Source organism: Lolium perenne, chromosome 3, assembly GCF_019359855.2.
Source record: "Lolium perenne isolate Kyuss_39 chromosome 3, Kyuss_2.0, whole genome shotgun sequence".
Classification (NCBI taxonomy): domain Eukaryota; kingdom Viridiplantae; phylum Streptophyta; class Magnoliopsida; order Poales; family Poaceae; genus Lolium; species Lolium perenne.
Window position 1 is genome coordinate 35,248,770 of NC_067246.2, and position 16,119 is coordinate 35,264,888.

General features: G+C 47.5%; 1 protein-coding gene across 1 annotated transcript in view; it reads right to left on the reverse strand.

Annotated features, from left to right (window-relative positions):
• LOC127340757 (uncharacterized) overlaps positions 1 to 16,119 on the reverse strand; it is a 33,400-nt gene that overhangs the window by 15,199 nt on the left and 2,082 nt on the right. The window contains exon 3 of the mRNA XM_051366507.2: positions 14,902 to 15,089. Coding sequence (XP_051222467.1) covers positions 14,902 to 14,925 — 24 coding nt within the window. The 5' untranslated portion in view covers positions 14,926 to 15,089. The remainder of the gene's footprint in view (positions 1 to 14,901; positions 15,090 to 16,119) is intronic.

A 16,119-nucleotide genomic window follows, 5' to 3' on the forward strand; every position in this document is an offset into this window, starting at 1 on the left:
AGTTTCTTCATTATAGGCGGAAACTCGTGGGGAATCATGGATGATGTCGGAGGGGAGCACGGCTTCGGATCCGTATACCAAGAAGAACGGAGTAAATCCGGTTGACCTGTTAGGGGTAGTTCGTAAACTCCATAGAACAGAATCTAACTCATCAGCCCAAGCTCCAGCTGCGCGCCGCAACGGTTCTTCAAGGCGTGGTTTAATTCCTGATAATATGAGGCCGTTAGCCCTCTCGACCTGACCATTGGATTGTGGATGGGCCACAGAGGCATGATCAAGCCGGATCCCTACGTCATCGCAATAATCCTTCAATTCTCCCTGCGCGAAGTTTGTGCCATTATCAGTGATTATGCTGTGTGGGATGCCGTATCTCATAACGAGGCTGCAGACGAATTTTAGTGCCGTAGCACCGTCGGCTTTTCTCACTGGATTTGCCTCGATCCACTTACTGAACTTATCAATAGCGACCAGGAGGTACTCAAAACCGCCAGGAGATGATTTATTTAGTTTACCAACCATATCAAGCCCCTAGACCGCAAATGGCCAGGTGATAGGGATGGTCTTCACCTCTTGGGCTGGAGCGTTTGGTTGAGTAGCGTAGTACTGACAACCTCGGCAGGTCTTCACTAGCTTGTCAGCATCTTCTTTAGCTATGAGCCAGTAAAATCCAAGCCGAAAAGCTTTTGCAACGAGTGACCTGGGGGCGTCATGATGCCCGCAGTCCCCTGCATGGATCTCTCTGAGGATTTCAATGCCATCTTGATTGGAGACGCATTTGAGAAATACCCCTGTTGCGCTTCGTTTATAGAGCTGTCCATCAACGATTGTGTAGGATCTTGCTCGTTTGATGATCTGTCGAGCGAGGACCTCGTCCTCTGGCAACTTTTGATCAATGAGGTAGTCCAGGAAAGGCTGTGTCCATGCCGTAATGATAACCATCACTTCCTTAGCCGGAGATACTGCCACCTCTGGGTTTTCCAGGTTAGCGCCCTACACCGAGGGTATCCGCAGGTGCTCCAGGAAAATGCCAGGCGGAATTGGTTTCTTGCCAGATCCAAGCTTGGATAGCATATCTGCCGCTGTATTATCGTCTCTCCTGACGTATTTGACTTCATATCCGAGGAATCATTTGGCGATCTCGTCTACTTCATCTCTGTAAGCCGCCATGACGGAGTTTCTGGCGTGCCAGGTTCCGGCTACTTGTTGTGCCACCAGGTCGGAATCTCCGCAGCAAATGATGTGCTTGATCCCAATTTCCTTAGCGATGCGCAGACCGTGTAGTAGAGCCTCGTATTCCGCCATATTATTTGTAGCTTCGAAGTGAATCTGCAGAACGTATTGCAATTCTTCTCCGGTAGGGGACTTCAGGGTGACTCCGGCTCCTGAGCCTTGATGCTGCTTGGATCCATCGAAGTGCATGACCCACGTTTCAGGTTCCGGCTCCAGATTTGCATCCGGAGCTTCTGTCCAATCTGCGACGAAATCTGCCAAAATCTGGGATTTAACCGCAGTCCTGGCTTTGTAATTGATGTCGAAGGCGGATAACTCAATGCCCCATTTTGCTGTGCGTCCTGCTGCGTCAGCGTTGTTAAGCATTGTAGACAGTGGAGCTTTTCTCACGACTGTTACTGGATGCTCTTGGAAGTAGTGTCTCAACTTCCTGCTACCTAGGAACAAGCCATAGGCTAGCTTTTGAAAGTGAGGATATCTTTGCTTGGACTCCGTCAGCACCTCGCTAATGTAATAGACTGGCCGTTGGACTCCGTACTCGTGAGCTTCTTCCTTTCGCTCCACTATGATGACGAGGCTGATGACTTTGTTGGATGCTGCCAGATAGAGGAACATGGGCTCTGACTCTTCTGGAGCTGCTAGGATAGGTGGGAAGGTAAGTATTTCCTTCAACCCTTGAAGTGCTGCATCTGCTGCGTCATCCCAGACAAATTTGTCTGTTTTCTTCAATAGCTTATATACAGGTAGAGCCTTCTCGCCAAGACGGCTGACAAACCTACTGATTGCTGCAACGCAACTAGTTAGTCGCTGCACATCTTTGATACAAGTTGGCCTTTTGATGTACAGGATTGCCTTGATTTTCTCCGGGTTAACCTCAATGCCCCTATGAGAGACGATGAAGCCAAGGAGTTTTCCGGCTGGAACGCCAAAGACGCACTTTAGCGGATTTAACATCATCTTGTACCGTCGGAGATTCTCGAAGGTTTCTGTGAGGTCGCTGATCAAGTCGGATCCTTTCCGAGTCATGACCGCGATGTCGTCGACGTAAGCGTGTACGTTCCGGCCGATTTGGTCCTTCAAGCACCGCTGCATCGTACGTTGGTAAGTGGCACCTGCATTTTTCAAACCAAAAGGCATGGTGACATAGCAGTAAGTGCCAAACGGGGTGATGAACGAGGTCGCCTTTTGGTCGGACTTCTTCATCCGGATCTGGTGATACCCGGAATATGCGTCAAGAAAACACAGAAGTTCCGCCCCTGTCATCGAATCAATGACTTGGTCAATGCGCGGCAGGGGAAACGGATCCTTCGGACAATGCTTATTCAAGCCGGAGTAATCGATGCACATTCTTAGTATTTCAGAATTCTTTTTGGGTACGAGGACGGGGTTTGCGACCCAATCAGTATGAATAACTTCTACTACAAAACCTGTCTCTAGTAACTTAGCTAGTTCCATTCCTATGGCGCGGCGCTTCTTATCTCCAAAGCGCCGCATAGCTTGCTTCACCGGTTTAGCCCCCGGATTTATGTTCAGGTAGTGCTCGGTGAGTTCCCTAGGTACTCCGGACATGTCAGACGGCTGCCATGCGAAGATGTCCATGTTAGCACGAAGGAACTCGACGAGCGCGTCTTCCTATTTGGGGTCCTGTTGGCTCCGACCGAGACCTGCTTAGATGAATATCCCTTCTTGAGGTCGATGTTTTTGGTCTCTATCGCGGCCTTGAACGAGGTTTTCTGCTCGGAGATCTGCTTCTTGGTGGTTTGCATCTCTGTCGGATCCACTGCGGCTCTGTAGCCTTTCAGCTCCTCTCCGGATATCACAGATTCTGCGAAGGCGGCTTCGCCCAGCTCGCACTCGTGAGCCTTTTTGTAGTCTCCGGATACGGTAATCATACCATTTGGACCCGGAATCTTGAGCTTGTTGTAGATGTAGCATGCTCTTGCGTGGAACTTGTGGTAGGTGGGCCTGCCGAAGATGACATGGTAGGAGCTCTTGAAGGGCACGACCTCAAACGTGATCATCTCTTTGCGGAAATTTTCAACATCGCCGAAGGCTACGGGAAGTCTGATACTGCCTAAGGAGTTTGCCTTTTTACCCGGAACCACACCATGGAATTCAGTGGTGCTGTGTTTGAGCTGTTCCTTGGTAAGGTTCATCCGCTCCAGAGTCTCCAGGTACATGATGTTCAAGCTGGCACCGCCGTCCATGAGGCACTTGGAGAAGTCATAGCCGTCGATGCGGGGACTTACAACCAATGCATAGCACTCCTTCGGAACGACGGTAGGATGATCCTTCCTGTCGAAAGTACACGGAGTTTCCGACCAGCTGACATACTGCGGCACAGCTGGAACTGTGCCGTTCAGGATCCGAAGAGCTGATTTGCTGGAACGGACTGTTGGGGTTCCAAGGAAGGTGTGGTACGCGCCCGAACTCTTTTTGACAAAGGGGTTAGGTTTAGCTGCGGATCCTTCCTTGGGATCCGGCGAAGCATCATCCTCATCCATTGCCTCGGAACTATCTTCCTCCTTGTCCTTGTTCTTGCCCTTGCCTCCCTTGCCACGAGGGCGGTGCTTCCGGGCTCGCTTGTAACCTGCTTCCGGGTTAGATTTGAGATCGTTGACCCATTTGCAGTTGCGGTTGGCGTGAGTGGACTTCCCCGTAGCCGGATCCAAGTGGGCCAGGCAGGGCATGTCTCTGTATTCTTCATAGGTTTGGGGGGCGCGGGTTCCGGCAACAGTGACTTCATCACGCTGCTGGCCCCTGCCAGCTCCGCCTCCGCGGCCGCGTCCTCTTCCGCCTCCTTGACCTCCGCGTTGGAAAGCAATGCGACCATCTCGGATCCGACACTCTTCTGGTCATCGGAAGGATTTTTCCGTTTACTGCCGCTGCTGTTACCGTTATCACGGTTCTTCTTCTGCTGATGTGGGGGAATTGCTGTAGCTGCTAGATCTCCGCCTGCGTCGTCATCGGCGGAAGTATGATCGCTGGCAATGGAGATCATGTCATCCAAAGTCAGTTTGTTTGCGTTAGCCAAGCAAGTAAGCTTGTGCCGCAACAATCCTCCTCTCTGCAGTCCACCTATAAAGGCGTGCATAGCCATGGTGTGATCAACATTTTCACACTCATTCCTGGTTGCTAGCCATCGGGTGAGGAAGTTCCTTGATGTTTTACCCTTCTTCTGGATACAGGCATGTAGATCGCTTGTTGTGGCAGGTCTTTTGTAGGTGCCCCTGAAGTGTTTTTCGAAGGCGTTCTTCAGGTCAAACCAACAAAAGATGGAGTTCTTCTCGAGGTCGCTGAGCCAGATCCGGGCTGGACCTACAAGGTACAGCTGAAGCATGCGGCAGACGATGTTAGGGGTTCCTCCGGCAAAGGTCACTGCATTGTAGTAATCTTCGATCCAGGTATCCGGCCTTTCGGTGCCATCATAGTTCTTCAGGTTTCCGGGTAGCTTGAGGTTCATCCTTGGCTTTGGTTCCTCTCGAATCATCCTGCCAAAGCACTTTGGGCCGATGTAATCAGTTTTGTATTCATTGAGATGTTCCCGTGCGTCACGCGGGCCATTGCGGGGGGTTTTTGAACGTGAGCGAGATCTCCGGCCACCGCCTCCGCCTCCACCGCTAGGTGGTGGGGAAGGAGACCTGCGAGGGGGCCGATGCGACCTTTTGCTTCCGCCTTCTGATTCCCCGCGCTTCACGGTTCTGACTCCGGCTTCGGTGGCTGCCTTCACCATGGTGCTGGCTGCCTTCGTCGTTCCGGCTTCTACGAGGTTCCGGGTCACGCTCCTCATTCCGACTTCTCCTAGGCTCGGGCTCACGATCAGTGTTCCGGCTTCGGCGAGGTTCCGGCGTACGCTCCCTGCTCTCATTCCTCAGAGGAAGCACGTTGTCGCGGATATTGAATCCACCAGGCCCATGGGGTCTGGTGTTTCCGGCTGGACTACGGCGGCGAGGGGGTGGGGGACGCGGATACCCCTTGGGCGGAGGTGAGGGGTTACGGTACTTGTCCCTACCAGTGTACATTGCATCCTTTCCCTTTCTTGGATCTGACGGAGGAGTCTTTGATGGTACCGGGATTGGATTTGGGTGTTCTCTGGTATTCCTTCTGCGTTCCGAGGATCCAGTTCGCGATTCGCCATCGCGATGACGATTGTCGTAGGCGTCCTTCAACGCGGTAGAGATGCAGTGCTCCAGGTTGGATTCCAACTTGCGCGAAGTATCTGCCTTGCTCTGCTGCTTCATTGCTGAAGCAACGAGCGTACGGACGTAGTCGATGTCGATTTCCTCGTCCTTTTTCTTCAAGATCTCCGCAGCCTTCTTCATATTATCCTTTGGCGTTGCGAACGGCTGTTGCTCGGTCGGAGTTGCGAAGGTGATCTTACGGGGAGCTATAGTTTCTCGCCTGATCCTATCGACCTCCTGTTGAGCCTCAGTGATCTTGTCCTCCCAATGCTTTCGGAGTTGCTTGACTTTCACCAGTGATTCGTCCACCTCACGTTCTCGTTAGAGAAAATTATCCACGAAGTGCGCGACCTCTTTCCTCTCGTCAAGCATTGCTGCTGCGGTGGTGGCAAACTTTTTGGCGGTTGCCAGCATCTCCTGCCTCTTAGCTTCTAGCGCTTTCGGGTCTGCTGCATCTTCAGGAGTTATGGGTTTGTTGAGTATATCCGAGTGTGCGATTGCTTCCATGCCTGCCTGCGCGACCAGTTCTTCTGGGGACAAGACTTCCTTATGCGGTCGTTCCCGCGAGAGCGGAGATCCTGCATGGGATGGCTGTGGGTCGGAGTGGGCGTTTTCATCCTCTGATTCTCGTTGATCCAGCGCCGCCAGAGTTGCGAGAACCTGTTTAGGCTTGGCGGATTGAACTTCAGGCTGATCACCATATCCGAATTCCTTCACCTTGCGATCGAACTCTTCAGTATCCATGGAGGGGGCATTCCCGGAAATTGGGCTTAAGTTTCCCAAGATCGATTCTTCACCCGGAGCGTCGCTTTCTCCGATAGCCTCCTGCTGATCCGGAGCAGCGCTGTTTTCCGGTACCTCAACCTGCTCAGGACCAGCTCCGGCTTCTTGAGGGGCGGTTCCGGCGATATGGGCCAAGAAGTGTACGAAGTGACACCTTTGCTTCTCTAACACCTGGGAGACCCAGGCGGATCTGCATTGGTCTTCCACCTTTACTTCCTGCTCAGGGGCGGATTGGGTGGGTTTTGATTTTTCCAGATCCAAGGCGGAATCTTCTTTAGGAAGCTCCAGCATCTCAGATCGGATCTTCGCGACTGCATCCTGCTCAGCGGCGGTCGCGTCAGCGTTATTTACCAGAGCGTTTCCGTCGGAATCGACGGTTTCGCCGATGAAGATGTGTATGCCGCCGACTGGGACGATGGAGAGCTTGACGGGGTTTGTCTTGGCCGGAATCGAGCACTCGTCCGGAGGGACGATCGGAAGGTTTCCGGCGTAAAGGACGCGCCCCACAGCGATGGTGTCGTCGTAGCTTCCCATGGCGGAACCCTCCCGGTTCCGGCCTCCAGACGCCGCTGGCCCCACGATGGGCGCCAACTGTCGTTGCCTATTCGACGGTGCCTCGGAGGAGGGATCCTCACGAGGGGGAGAAGAAGTAGGGGCCATAGGGCGGAGTGCACACGGGACGGTGGTACGCGATTTACCCAGCTTCGGAACACCTGCACGATGACAGGGCCTACTGTTGCTATTCTGGAATTATCTGGGCGCTTTTGCGTTGTTACAATGAGTTGTGGTTGTCCCTCTAGGGCTCCCGGGATCTGGCTTATAAAGGCGCACGGATCTAGGGTTTACATGGGGAGTCCTAATCGGATCACAGGTTGCCTAACTACGGTACAATGTCTTGCCGTGTACGTCAAGGATCCGCCTTCCTATCTACGCCTTTCTGGATCCGGGTTCCATATGGGCCTCCACGGATCCAGCTTCCTCTGAAGGTCGGTTGGGATCCGGCTTCCCTATCCTGGGATGGACTTCATCCTTTAGGATCAACAGCAACTGGGCCGCCCGATGGGCCACATGCCACATCACCATCTATGGGCCACCCGGGCTTGCCGGATCTAGGCACTGTCGATGGTACACCCATGAAGTATACCCACAACAACCCCCCCGGCCGGGCATGTTACCCCTGGCAGCTCTCTAGGATCTCTAGACTAACCCCACAGACCAACACATGTCTTTCCTGCGCACTTTGTCGTTCCTCATGCGCACCCGGGAACTACTTTCTGGTCGGTCACCCATCCTCAAATTACTCCAGGCCAAGCACGCTTAACCTCGAAGTTCTTTGTTGGTGAGCTTCCGGAAAAGAAGTTGCAACTTGTTGGTATGAGTATCCTATCAATGCTATTAAGCCCTAGGCCAGGATGTCACACTCATCCCCCCTTAGAAGATCGACGCCCTTGTCGATCAGCCCCAGACCAGGAACGTCCCCTCCAGCCATGCGACATATGCCTGAACTCCTGACCCACACACGCTCATGTAACCGCGAAGGTCGGCTCTGATACCAAATGTAACACCCCAACCACCCCCCCGGCTAGGCATGTTACCCCTGGCAGCTCTCTAGGATGTCTAGACTAGCCCCACATACCAACACATGTCTTTCCTGCGCACTTTGTCGTTCCTCGTGCGCACCCGGGAACTACTTTCCGGTCGGTCACCCATCCTCAAATTACTCCAGGCCAAGCATGCTTAACCTCGGAGTTCTTTTTTGGTGAGCTTCCGGAAAAGAAGTTGCAAGTTGTTGGTATGAGTATCCTATCAATCCTATTAAGCCCTAGGCCAGGATGTCACACTCATCCCCCCTTAGAAGATCGACGCCCTCGTCGATCAGCCCTAGACCAGGAACGTCCCCTCCAGCCATGTGCCATATGCCTGAACCCCTGACCCACACACGCTCATGTAACCGTGAAGGTCGGCTCTGATACCAAATGTAACACCCCAACCACTCCCCGGCTAGGCATGTTACCCCTGGCAGCTCTCTAGGATCTCTAGACTAGCCCCACAGACCAACACATGTCTTTCCTGCGCACTTTTTGCTCACTCGTGCCCACCCGGGAACTACTTCCCGGTTGGTCACCCATCCTCAAATTACTCCAGGCCAAGCACGCTTAACCTCGGAGTTCTTTGCTAATGAGTTTTCGGAAAATAAGTTGCAACTTGTTGGTATGAGTATCCTATCAATCATATTAAGCCCTAAGCCAGGATGTCACATTAACGGAGATGCTCTTCCTTAAAAAAATAATGGAGAGGTTGATCCTCCAAGTGCACATCAACTTCCATTTGCCCTCCATGAACAGGAAGGCCGTCATCCAAGCCATGGAGTCCGGTGAGATCACCTAGCATATCAGGAACCCCCCGGGAGCCATCGTCGTCCCCATACATGCCATGGGTAGCACATGCCATGCCCATCAAAGCCCACTCCGTTAACATAGCCCGCACCACCAATCCCCTGCTCTCCATGGTTGTCATTTTCCCCGCTCCCTTCGGATGACGACGACGATGAACATGAGAACGATATCCCTCCTCCACACGAATGTCCGGGAACACGGCACGAGCACCCTGCAGCCCCTCGGTTAGTGTCAGGTCACGCGTGAGTGGGCATGTCATCCCTAGATGATGTTGAATTTGTGACCGATGGGGACTAATTCGGGAAGGAGTAGAAGATGAAGCTGAGGAATGAGATGGATTGATACTAAATGGATTAATGCGGTAAGGCGCATTAATTTCTTGCTCAGTAATCCAAGGATTTATAGGCCCCCTGTAGGTATGGTATATGCAGTGGGGAAAAGCTCCTTGGGTGTCGCGCCACCATTAGAGGAGCTCGAGAGGTTTTCTCTCCTACTGTAAGTTTTGGAAAATACGGCGAAGGAAATGTTACCTCACAGCTTCCAGGTGGGCTGAGACATGGGCCTTATTACTCTATTGTTTGCTCCGAGGAAAAAGAAGGGTAAGGGAGTTTCAGCAGTATTTTTTACATGGGCCACTCGGTCAATAGATCTTTCTACATTTTGTGTACAGTAGAGGAGAATAGTACATATTGGGATTCTATTTTTCCGGCATTCTTTTAACCATCGATCGAGTGCTTCCCAGGGAGTAGCTGTCTAGACCTAAATGTTCCTCTCAGAAAAACAAAATCATCACACGGCGTGGAGACGTCACCCCTTACTTGTCATCTTCTTGCAAGTCGCTATAATAGCTATCTGTGATTGGTTCCGTCCATTTCAAATGATGGTCGTCGGTCCAATCCGAGTTTCCCACCTCCTAATTTGTTAAGCAGGTATCAACTCCTTCGCCCTAATTCTCGTTGAATTGGAACTAGTTTAAGATCTAATTCTAGTTTTAAATTGTAGTTGTTTTTCTTATTTAAGCATTTTTAGGGGAATAAGCATAAAGCATTGTTACGTGACGCCTAGAAAATCAAAATCTGGTGCTCAGAAAAGAAAAAGGAGAAAGTAAAAATAGAAGTGAGTAACGTCACAAAAAGATCTCTTTATAATTTTTTTACGAGTAACATGAGCACTTCGAGGAATAATTTAAAATGGTTACCTGATCAAAACATGCTGACAAAGTATTCTGTTTTTTGTTGTAAGCTATTTAATTTTAGCAACTACAAAAATACATTGAGGGAACGATAGGTTTAGCGATTGAATATGTATCAATGAGAGTATAAAAGAAATGCATATAATCACTTATTTAAACAAAGAGCTTAACAATACAGTGAATTTTGAGGTTGATCCGAGAACGAAAGGAGGGGAAATTTTGGGAGTTTAGCGACTTCGTGTCACTTACGCCTTATTCTGTGAAAAATAAAAAAAATACTTACTCCTTAACCTCTAGAATGGAGGTAGTAATAGTACTAATCCGATTTAGAATTTTATGCATTAAAGGAAAAAATTCTTAAGTTGTAAGAATTAGGTGCAAAAAACTAAAAACTTTAAAAAGCTGTGTAACTCAAAAAATTTATCCAATTTAGGATCCGTATTTATCATTAGACTTGTCACGGCAAGATCTTTAAAACTAGATCTCATGTTAATATATTTCTACGATTCTTTTAGACTCAAAACTTACCCATCTCTAACACATGAGTTATACAAGTTGTAGTATGTAAGTTATCCATCATGTAACATATAAGTTACCCCACCTATGAATGGGCTGCGTAAAGGTGTTTTTGCATGCATGAAAAAAAAAATCAAAAGACAAGGATGCTGCTACCCGTTAGATATTTTATAAACTTCAAATCCTCGCAAATTAGATAGGGATGATTCCGACAAACTGATCCACAAGAATGTCGTGAGATAGCACGAGTAATGCCGCTGGCCTAGTCGCTAATTAGCATGGTTTACTCCCTAAAGACAAAAGAACAAAATTGATGATACAGAATTAAATACGAAAATCTAAAAATTCATAATGTTTTGTAGGTCAAATCATTTATCTGATTTAGGTTGAACAATTTATTGTTGGGTTAGTTGCGATGAGATCTTCGAAACTAGATCCCATGTTGTTTTGTTTAGATGACTTTACTCGAATCATGTTACCCACATCTAACATAGTATTAGGGTGATGAGTTTGTCGACTTCATAATGACAACTACTCTCAAAAAAACAAATAGGTATCACCATAGGTAAGTTGGTAATTATTGTCTAGACAGCGGGGTAACTATGCCAACTTCTTGGTAGTGGCAGATCCATGTGCATGCATGGGTGAACATGACACCGGGTAAAAAAGTAAATTTTTATTGTAAAAACCATTTTTCATCACATGTGCACCCTCGAAAAAGACGATTTTCTCGGAAGTGGCACTCGTGGGTGCCCTTGTGCTACATGCTGTAGTTTTTCCACTGCTCCTTTTTGATAAATATACTCTGAACAACTGAGTAACTCCATAAGAAATGGGTGGATAACTATTGGTGATAGGAAATGGTAACTACATCGATTTGGTGATGATAGCTATACCGTAAAAACATCGGTAACTCTATCGTGAACACCTGGATAACTCCACACATAATCGGTTTATAACTATACCCTGAAGTCCTCATAAACTCTATAAGTACTAAGTTGGTAACTATACCTTAAATACCTGGGTAAATTCGTCGGTACTTGGTTGGTTACTATTAGCTAGAGGGCATATGGGTAACTTAGTTGAATTTTTGATGATAACTATAACCCAAACAAATTGGTAACTCTAAAAATAATGGATGGATAACTTTTAGCTAGAGTGCAGGGGTAACTACATCGATTTGGTGATAATAGCTATACCGGAAACATCAAGATAACTCCATAAATAATGGATGGATATTATTACATAGAGAGGATGATAACTACATAGGTTTGATAATGATAGCTATAAAGTGAACACCTGACTAACTCTACCTTAACACCTAGATAACTCCATATGTAATCGGTTGGTAACTATACTGTGAACACCTGGACAACTCTATAAGTATTGGATTGGTCACAATAATGGGTGGATAAGTATTACTCAGAGTACACGGTATAACAACATCAATTTGACGATGATAACTATCTTCTAAACACATGGGTAAATCTACCATGAACACCTGGATAACTCTCTATGTAATCGGCTATTAACTATACCCTGAACACCTAGGTAATATATAGAGGTACTGGGTTGGTAACTATACCTTAAACACACAGGTAACTCTATAGGTAATGAATGGATAAGTATTACCAACGAAGCATGGTGACTAGATCTATTTGGTGATTATATCTACGCCATGAACACCTCGGTAACTCCACCCTGAACACATGGATAAGTCCATGTGTAATCGGTCGGGGACTACACCCTGAGTACCTGAGTAACTCTATAAGTACTGTGAATGGGTAACTATACCTTATACACCTAGTTAACTTTATTAGTACTGAGTTGACAACTATTAGCCAGAGTGTACATTTATTTTATCTATTTGGTGATGATAATTATACCGTAAACACCTAGGTAACTCTAAACTTGACACCTAGATAACTCCAAGTGTAATAAGTTGGTAACTAAACCTTGAATACTCCTGTAACTCTATAAGTACGTTATTGGTTGGTAACTATTAGTTAGAAGGCTGGGAAATGTACTTTAAAATGAGTGGAGATCATGCCAACATGAGTTTATACCACGAAAACTCGAAAAAACCCAATTAACTATGACCGAGAATATTTCATACCCTGAGACACACACTAAGAGAAACATAAGCACTCATCTGGTCTAGTAGACTCTTAGCAAGCACCTCATGCACACATTACAGAGATCTTCACCACCAGCGAACCCCCAAGCAATCTTCAGGATAAATATCCGCACAATCTTCATCGTTCCTGCCATCGACTCCACCATGACATCAGACAGTGCCACCGTCCTACGCGCATTCATCATCATGCGCCCGCCGCCGCTGGCGCGGTAGATGAAACACCGCTCCACCAGTAGACCCCTCTTGGCATCACGTGTTCTAAAACGGAGCCCCGAGAGGGTAAGCGACACCGAAAGTGTCGCCATCGTTTGATCTAGGAGACTTAGATCTAGGGTTTCCCCTGAAACATCTGGCATGAGGCATGAGATACTTAGCCACGACACCTACAACAATGTAATGACACCCGAGGACGTTTCCATTGTCAGCCCCCGATCGACTGCGTCGGAGCCCGATTCTCATAGGTCGACTGCCTCGCAAAGCCGCGCACTGTAGCCTGAGGGGCCGAGCCGCGGGAGAGGATGACGTCTCCATGCAGTCTTCCGTTGATCCACCTGGAGAGGACCACCATGCCTTCCACCGAGCAACCGCATAACAGCCACGCGATGGCCCTTGGGGGCCATCCCGGTCTGACTCCTTCAGGCGAGGGGGCGAGAGGAGTCCCCTCCGCCGCCACCGCGCCGGTCAGGCTTTGCCTAGCCTCGCCCTTGTGATGATGGAGAGGAGGGAGGAGGGAGGAGGGAAGGTTCTAGCGGAGACAAAAATTAGGGTTCCCTCTTGGTAGTCCATGAGAGAGAGATTCACTGCTTCCTTTAGTATAACTGTATTTTTATAATCATTGTGCCATGTTTTGTTTCAGTGTCTTTGTTTTTTCTGTGAGCTAAGTTGTGCTCCCTAGTTTGCCTGCTACACTTCTGGGTTTACGTTGTTTTTTCCTTTCCTTGTCGAGACTTTGTAACTTGAAGCTTTCAATATAACCGGGGCCTCTGGGTCTTGTTTAAAAAAAATCCATCACAGGTGCATTTATTCAAGAAGAGAAAAAAAGAATACTTGATTGTAAGGCCTTTCTTGGCATATATAATGGCTTGCAAATTGAAAATTTGGTGCCACTGGCTGGTCTGATTCACATATTTTTTCTCCTATTACACGGATATTCCCCAGTCCGCACAAGGCTCTCTACACTAATAGGAAAAATCCTACCGTCGCCACACTTAATTTCTCTATCATGGCGCACATGCTCCCGCTGACGGTAACGGGTTATTGCTGGCGCACCAGCCCGATGCACCGACTGTAGCATTGTTATCGCCGGCACACCAGCCTGGTGCGCCGATGGTATTTTTTCAGAATAAAAAAAGATCTAGATCTAGATCTAGGTCGAGATCTAGGTTGTGGCTACGGGAGATGCACCACCATCGCTGTGGTCATCGCGCATGAAAGAGTGAGAGGAGGTGGTCGCCGGAGTAGCTCGCCAGAGGATGCTGGAGGGAGGTCGGCCGGAGGCATCCATCGTTGGAGGGAGGTTGAGGAGGTGGTCGTCGGAGTGAGTAACTTGAGAAGGTGCTCGCTAGAGGGAGGGAGATGAAGGAGGAGGGGTAAGAGGGTGAAGCAGTGGAAGAGGAGGAGGGAGAAGTGGAAGTGGAGGAGAAGAGAAGGTGTTCGAAGGGAGGAAGAGGAGGTGGAGGAGAAGAGAAAAAGGAGGAGGGAGAAGTGGAAGCGAAGGAGAAGACGAGCTAGCTAGGTTTCAATATATAGCCTAGGTTACCGCCCGTGCGCCGGCGGTAAGTTCTTTTATTTATTTATTTTTGCATCAAAATCTAAAACCTGAAAGAAATCGTATTTCCTTTTTAATTTTGAGGAATCTAAAAAATTGGTAAACGGTAGGTAAATGAAATCGGCTGTAAAATTTTCTGTAGATACTTTTTCATATAATTTTGTTTTAATTGGAGGTCGTATGCAATCCAAAATGCCATTTTACCGAAAGATGGCGCAATTTCGCGTAGTATGTCGAAATTCATGTTTGTTAAATTTCTTAACAAATAGAACACATAACACATGACCATCTCGAAGGTTTTCATTTTTTTCTAATTTCTGACATTTTCTTATTTTTTCAAAACTGAAAACGCGATGGGAGGAGGGGAGGGGGAGGGAAATCTGCCACCATTTACTGCCGGGACACGGATATATTGGTGCACCGGTGGTATCAGGGGGAGGGGGGACGGCTCTGCATCAGCCTAGGCCTAGGCGACCCTTACCCTCAACGCACCAAATTTTTAGTACGCCGGTAGTATTTGGGTATCATCGGCGCCCACAAATTTGGTGCGCCGGCGGTAATATAGCTCCGGCGCACCACTTTTTTTGACGCGCCAGCAATAGCTCTGAGTCTAAAATCTTTTTCTATTAGTGCTAGCTAGTCTCGAAAAAAAAGTGCTCTCTAGCTAGTCTCCTACGTAAAATGCAGGCGAGAATTACCGTTTCTTTCCGAGGACCACTCATGTTAATACACACGCTGTCCAACTCCAAGACCAAGAGAGAGAAAAGCAGCAGAGAACTTAATCGATCCTCAGCAGACGAGGACGCGTAATGAAGAGCTCCGACGACGACTAGAAAAGCAGTAGCAAATTGATTCCAATAATCTAACCGATCACTTGCCACACCGCCTGCATACACGAAACAAGGAATGACAACATGTTACGTTTGTTTGTGCTATATATTTTAAAATAAAAGGAAAATATAAATACAAATATCGGATAGCTAGAAGGTCCCAGATTTTTGCCTCGCAATGGTCCACTCAAGCGACGAGAAGCCCAGCAGCATGTGCTTGAGCTGACAAATTGACTGTCTATGTTTGTTGCTTGTAGCAGGTGCACGTTGTTTTTGCTTTCCTTTTGGGGACTTTGTAACTTGGAAGCCTCTCGGTCTTGTTTAAAAAGAAAACAATCACAGGTGCATGCATTCTAGAAGGAAAAAAAAAAGGATCTAAGCCTATCTTGCCATATATGAGAATTTGGTGCGACTGGATGGTATGATATTCTCCATATACTAGTATTATTTTCCCTATTACACCGGAAAATGTCTTTAACACATGGGCACTAGTACTCTCTTCACTTTTAAATTTTTGAAAATTTTAAATTCTCACGTTTCTAAGTCTCAAAAAGTTATGACGTTAAATATATAGATAGATATGTACAGGTGGGGTGTATGCAAAAAAATCACTTTAAAAAGTACTTTGTATTTTGAACAATATAAAAAGGACTAATTTCTAACAGCTAATGGTAGTAAAATAGTATTACAATAGTGTATCTTTTGTTAGATTTTTTTAAATTTCTCAAAATTGAAAGTATCTTTTATTGGAACTTTTTTCATATACTTCTCATGAACATATCTATCTACATATTTAAAACCATAATTTTTTAAAACATAAAAGTTTGAGATTTTAAAATTTTCAAAAAACTAAAAATGGAGGGAGCACTGGCACATGTGCAGCAAATTCCTGTCCCTATTACACGGAGTATTCCCGAGTCTGATGGCGCTCTCTAGCTAGTCTCCAACGTAAAATGCACGAGAGCATTACCTGATCTATCCGGGGACCACTCATGGTTAATACACACGCAGTCCAAGACCAAGAGAGAAAGGCACTAGCGAATAGTATAGGACATCTCCAACTGGACAACTCAAACGCGACCATTT